Raw genomic sequence first — 6015 nt, 5'->3', positions numbered from 1 at the left:
AGTGTCCCTGCCCATGGCAGGGGTGGAGCTGGATCAGCTTTGAGGTCTCTTCCAACCCAAACCATTCCAGGGTTCTATGAGAAGTGTCATTCCCATCTTCTGTCCTCAAGCAATTTATTCCCTTTCAATTTTAAACCATTTCAGGGAAACCCTTCTCCTTTGGGTAAAGCGCTTCCCCCCCGCCGCAGAGCCTCGTTTCTCTGCCAGTGGCCGATAAGGCCGGGCAGTGCCTGCTCCGTCCAGGAGCCACGCGCCTCTCTCCATCCCTACAAGCCGATTCCCTGGCTCTGCTCTGCTCCCTAAAAGGATGTTTTGCCAGCATTGCTGCTCGGGAGCCAATCCATTGCTTCAGAGGGAAGCACCAGCCGGTGCAGCCCCTTCCCTGGAGCAGGATGCAGCTCCTGCGACCAGTGGTCACAGAGGAAGGGGCTGGATGGGGAGCACAGACCCCAGAGCCCCATGCATGGAGCTTCCCTCCCTCCCCAACTCCATCTTTTCCCTGCACAGGAGCTGCTCCAGCAGGAACGCTCCCAGCCCTGCTGCCCCCCTGCCCCGGGCTGCAGCCCCAGAGAGGGGACGCTGGGGAAGGCAGTGGGCTGCATCGCCCTCCGCCCTGGCTGCCAGGCAATAGAGGGGTAGAAAAAGGCGAAAAATAAGAAAACCGATATTTAGAGCACCCAGGAGGTGCCGCTAACGCAAGAAGCTCCCTCACCCGACTGGAACAACTTGGCCCAGATTCCGTGGTTTGCACCAGCCAAATGCTGAGGTGGAGTTTTCTTTCCTTCCCCAGCAGCAGCTGCCGCCCGCGGCGGTCCTGTGGGCAGGAGAAGGCAGGACCGGTACCGGAGCGCTGCTCACCCTGCACCAGGCCACTCACCTCGTCCCCCACGGGCGCTGCCAGGGGACAGCCTGAGCCAGGGGACCGGGTCCCACGCCGTGCGTGGAGCAGCCAACCTCTCCTCGCTGGGAAACTGCAGCAAAGGGGGTGCTTCTGCCAGCGCTGGTGCCATCGCTCGGCTCTGCCAGCGCCGCACGGAGCCTCTCTGACATTATCAGACCGCTCGATGTTGGAGGCGCAAAAGTTCTTGGTTATAAACCCGCATCCCAGGTTTAGCCAAGACCTAAACCTGGCCCAACGCTGTGTGTTCAGTTAAACCTGACCTCAGGAGCTCATTCAAAGCTGCCCCAAACCCCTCTCTGCTCCTTCAGGACACCACAGGGAGAGGCGGTGCAGCCCTGGAATGCGCTCTGCGGGAGCGATCACTGCCTGGCATCTGCACAGAGACCTCTTGGTGTGGCCGCATCCCTGCGTTTCCATCTCACCACTTGTGTCACTCCAGCCCGCGTCCAACTCCTTCTCTGAGCCCTCAAACCCCGTTGCCGGTTTCACTGCTGCAGGTGTAATATTTTGCAGGGATTCGGGACGCATGGCAGGATATGAGCCTGGGCCCCGGATCTCAAAGGAAGCACAAGCACTATCTTACAAAGGAGATTTATTTAATTTTATGAAGCCTATATTACATGCATCAACCGAAGGCGGTACAAAAGCAAATAGCAGGGCTGAGGTTTGTCCAGACTGCCCTTAGTATTTCTGGGATAAACCAGACCAAATCAAAGAGTCTTTTACCCTTAGAAAACACAGTCATCGTACAAGGAATGTTTATTTTGTTTTCCCTTTAATTACTCCTCCCCTACTCCCTGCCCTTGAGCTGTGCGGAGCCAGTGCTCCAGCTTACCAAAAAAGGAGGCAGGAGAGGAAAACCTAACACACACACATGCGCTCCCCCCAAACACCCCTAATAAAGCACAGAGAGGGGAGGACTGGATCTAGCTCTATGCAGGGAAAAAGTACAAGCAGAATACCAGGAATAAAGCTCCGTCAAACAAACCAGGAGCAGTACCCTTTAATGATTTTACTAGATAAAAACGTTTTACACGTTGTTCAATGAGATGCTACAAATTCCTTTTGATTTAGTTCTCCCTCAGTTTTATGGATCTGAACGAGCAGCTGGATAGGCTGAGATATCGGTTTCTAAAAATACAAGTATTGCATTCTTGTCAGCGTCTGTTGGATATTCGCTCATACCCACCGGAGGAAGGCGTGCAGCGCACCGGAGACCGCAGCCAACTGCAGGCCGGGTATCAGTACAGCGAGGCAGAAGCAGATGGATTGCCCAGATCAGGCTGGTACGGCAGGCGTCAGGCTGGTTCGCGTTCGTCTCCCTGCGGAGAGAGGGCTGGCTGCAACGCCCACGCTCAGTCCCCTGCCACTTGCGCCGTTTGCCCGTCCGAGGTTTGGCTGGAGGACTGAATGAACATGGGCTGGGTGATGTCCTGGCCCGCAGGCATGGTCACTTGCTGGATCTGATAGAGTTGCTGGCAGAGATGGAAGCAGGAGAAGGAAACGGCTGTCAGTGCGCGTCCCACCCAGCACCAGCTCCCTCTAAGCACAACGCTGCGCATTAACCCCACCGGTTTGGGGGTGGCAACGGCAACTCTCAGGGCCAAGTAAAATCTGTCCCAAACCAGACCACGCATTGCCACTAGACACTTGTTGCTAAACCATAACTAAAGAATTCTATGAATTCCTGCTGCCCAAAGCGAGCGCAGGCTACCTGTGCATCAGGCACCAGCTAGACGTTGAGATCTTTATTCCAAAACTGGTTTGGACTAAAGCGGATCCCACCCAGAGTGCAAAAGACTGGATTAATTTGGAGTGAGCGCAACAGAACACAAGGAATCCACCCGAATTAAAAGCAGCACAACATCCGCTTATCCCGCTCCTTTGAGGGTTTGGTAGCAGCAGCTGTGATTTATCGGTAGGAGCGGATCTGCTAGAACACGCAGACTTTAGGAGGGTCTTTCCAGCCCTTGACTTCAAAGGGATCAAGATCTTACCTGTCCATCTGTGAACTGGCTGAACTGCTGCTGTCCTTGCTGGACCTCTGTCTGCGTTATCTGCAAGGGTAAGAGAAGGATGATCACCGACAGCACTTCAGAGAGGGTCAGCACCCCACTAATAACATTCTGCTGCTGCCTTTCGAGAGCTTTTAGACTCTTTCAAACTTCATCACCCCACCATGTGGCAAGATCCGGCTCAGGCTGCCAGCCCGCAGGCATGCTGGTGCTAACCACAAGTCAGGAACAAAGGACATGGGATTCAGCCGTTCCAAACCAAACACAAGCATGTCCTCCCTGACTTCCACAAGGAGAACATGGTCTCCAGGATGACGGAAAAGCAGCAGCCTTCCCATCCTCTGAAGGCAGAGAAGAATCCCTTAGTGACCAGTCTCAACGAGAACATGAGACAACCTGCTGGCACCAGCGTTGGTCCTGATGCTTCTTCCCGAGAGGCTGCACGGCTGCTCCTCCCTCACCCCGCCAGAAGGCGCAGAGAAGTAAAGAGAAGGTTGATGAGCTGAAGTTTTACCTGCAAGCAGCTCAGAAGCAGCATGAGCTTTATACAGCGAGACACACACACACACATATATGCATGCACCCTTCACGTACAGGTAAAGGAGAGTCCCGCTCTGCTCCTTGCTTTATTATTCTGATGAAAGGAACAGGAAGAAGAGAAAGGCAGGAACCCTAGCCCAAGAGGTGGTATATTTGATTGGAGTTTGCAGTTTCAGAGCTAGGGAACAACACTTTAACAGTTAATGTCAGCCCTGCTGGTTGAAGAGCGTACCTGCTGTGCATTGGTTGCAAGCGTCTGGATCTGCCCCTGGACTACCTGGGTGCCTGACACGGGCTGGGCTAAGCGGATATACTGCAGCTGGCCAGCATTCAACTGAACCTGGAGACAAGCGGAGGGGGCAGGGAAAGAGAATTAAACAGGGAACTCTGCAACCTCAAACACACAAATTTGCCTTCTTGTTTCCACAACAGAAGCCAGAACAGTAGATGGCACCGGGAAGCTCCAGCTGATCCCTGGTGGAGATGAGCAACTACCACCGACCCTGCCAAAGCGAGGATGAAGTCCACGGACTCCTGCTGGTTCCTGAAGTACATCACTTCTTCCTCCAGAAGGGGAACGGTCAGTTAGTAGCTAAAGCACATTAACTGCTGAATTTTGGGAAGCTTTGGGAACAGGTATTTTTCTTTGTGGTTCTGAGAACAGAGTCGCTCCTGTGATGCACCATTTCACAGGAAGACCTCTATGAGTCACCTGCACACAGTGACACCGCTGTCATCTCCTGCCACAAATACAGGAGAATGTACGGGGGATTTCCACAGAGACAGCAGTGAGGACAAACCCCAGGAACACTGCCAGGTGATGCTGGGAAGCTTTTAAGGCACTTCTCTGCCGATACGTGCCAGCACCCACCCAGCCAAGGCGCTCCGTGTCAATACTTTGTGTGTAACATCAAATTCAGTTCCTACAGCCCTGATCGTGCAAGGCAAGGACGGAGCAGGACATGAAGACGATGTCATCATGGTAACCTCAACTCTCACCTTGCATTTTCTGCAGTATCAACAGCCACTGCTACTACCTCAAACCTGAGGGGCAATAACACGGTCATGGTATGATCGATACAGCTGCTGAATTTTTCTTTCAGTGTTATTTAACTTTAGAACATTGAGATTCGCAGCCTTAAGGTTAAATTATATAAAAACAATGTTTTGAGGTTGTTTCCTTTTTAAAAAGGGGAAAGAAGGACATATAAAATACTTGGAAACTGCTCACTGACCAAGGTTCAAGTGCCCAGAACGCGGTCTTGGCATTTACACAAACACTGGTGACTACACCAGATGTGCCTAAAAGCTCCAACATTATTTCAAGAGCAAATCTGCTCCACAGGAACATAAACTTTTCAGTAAAGAATTTGTTTCTGTGCCTGCAGATCCCGTTCCCCACCCTGTGGTTCCCTGCACAGATTTTAACGACACAGCTCACTGATTGGGTGAAAGTGGTTTACAAAGAGCATTCTTCCAGAAATGAGAGTAAACTCCGAAGAACCTGTCCAGTGAGGTCTGGCTGAGACACAGGTTAAGTTTAACATAGAAGTAATGCAGACAAACAAATTATTACCATTTAATTGATATAACCCCTGTTTTTTCCTCAGTTTTAAAAAGCAACAGCCACCTTTCCATGGGTGACCTGTGGTCCTGGAGTAACTCGTAAATCACAGCAGAGAGCAGAGAGGATCAAGAGCACATGGAAAAATCAGTAAAGACCATGAGTAATGTTCTCCCAACACCCCTGCAGTCACCAGAGGCACCGCTGGTTTTACCAGGGTTTCAACCTGTCGTATCTGCATTACAAAAGATGCTCTGAGCAGATATCAGAGTGGGAAGGCGCTGTCAGAAGACAGCACTGACTATGTCGAGTAAGGAAACTCAAGCGGAAAATAAGACAAGCACAGTAGGAAGAGAGCAGAAGGCAAGCAGCACCGCAGAGACCAAGGACTAAGCTCTGTGAATCCAAACAAAAAGTGCTTTCCAAGTTAGGGCACTAAAAAGCTCTTGGAGCGAGCGCTTGGCTCCCTGTTCCATTTTACTCCACTTGCTGGAAGTAAGCAATGGGAAAGATGCTTCCTTCAGCACAAACTGTGATTCTTCAACACGCCATGATTAAGAATCCTCCTCTTAATTACAGCCAAACCAGCATCTCTGCTAGGTACAGAAGCACCAACTGTGACTGCTTCATTAAACCTCTGCTCCTAAGCTGCTCCGTCTGCAGACTTACAGTTGTTAGAGACCCAGGTGCTCCCAAAGACTGAAGACACGGCACTCGGCAGCTTCTGTCTCACCTCTGCTTGAGGCCCACTCGCAGCTCCCTGTCCTTCCATGCTCCCAGGCAAGGGGAAGGCAGCAGCCAAGGCTTGGCTAAAGCCCAAAACTAAATAAAAAGCCTCCAGTCTCACACTCCTAAAACATGGGACCATCTGCGACAGGATCTTCCTACAGGGAGGAGAGCGCTTCCTGCAGTTTATGGCCCCCTCATGGCTACTTTATAAAGAATTCCTCCTCCTAGCAGATCTCCAAGCTCCCTTCTCGCAGGGAACTCTTCTC

The 6015-nt window shown here is 51.7% G+C and overlaps 1 protein-coding gene across 8 annotated transcripts in view; it reads right to left on the bottom strand.

Moving 5' to 3' along the window:
• Positions 1-1476: 1476 nt before the first annotated feature.
• NFYC (nuclear transcription factor Y subunit gamma) overlaps positions 1477-6015 on the bottom strand; it is a 31061-nt gene continuing 26522 nt past the window's right edge. For 7 of the 8 annotated variants that reach the window (XM_054086162.1, XM_054086169.1, XM_054086161.1 and 4 more), the window contains 3 exons: positions 3689-3796; positions 2899-2958; positions 1477-2376 (listed from right to left, as the gene is read on the bottom strand). In XM_054086162.1, coding sequence (XP_053942137.1) covers positions 2257-2376; positions 2899-2958; positions 3689-3796 — 288 coding nt within the window. In that variant the 3' untranslated portion in view covers positions 1477-2256. The remainder of the gene's footprint in view (positions 2377-2898; positions 2959-3688; positions 3797-6015) is intronic. The other variant, XM_054086168.1, reaches the window with a different exon arrangement.

Source organism: Cuculus canorus, chromosome 22, assembly GCF_017976375.1.
Source record: "Cuculus canorus isolate bCucCan1 chromosome 22, bCucCan1.pri, whole genome shotgun sequence".
Classification (NCBI taxonomy): domain Eukaryota; kingdom Metazoa; phylum Chordata; class Aves; order Cuculiformes; family Cuculidae; genus Cuculus; species Cuculus canorus.
Note: the sequence above shows the minus strand (reverse complement) of the source record. Positions and strands in the feature narration are given on the sequence as shown.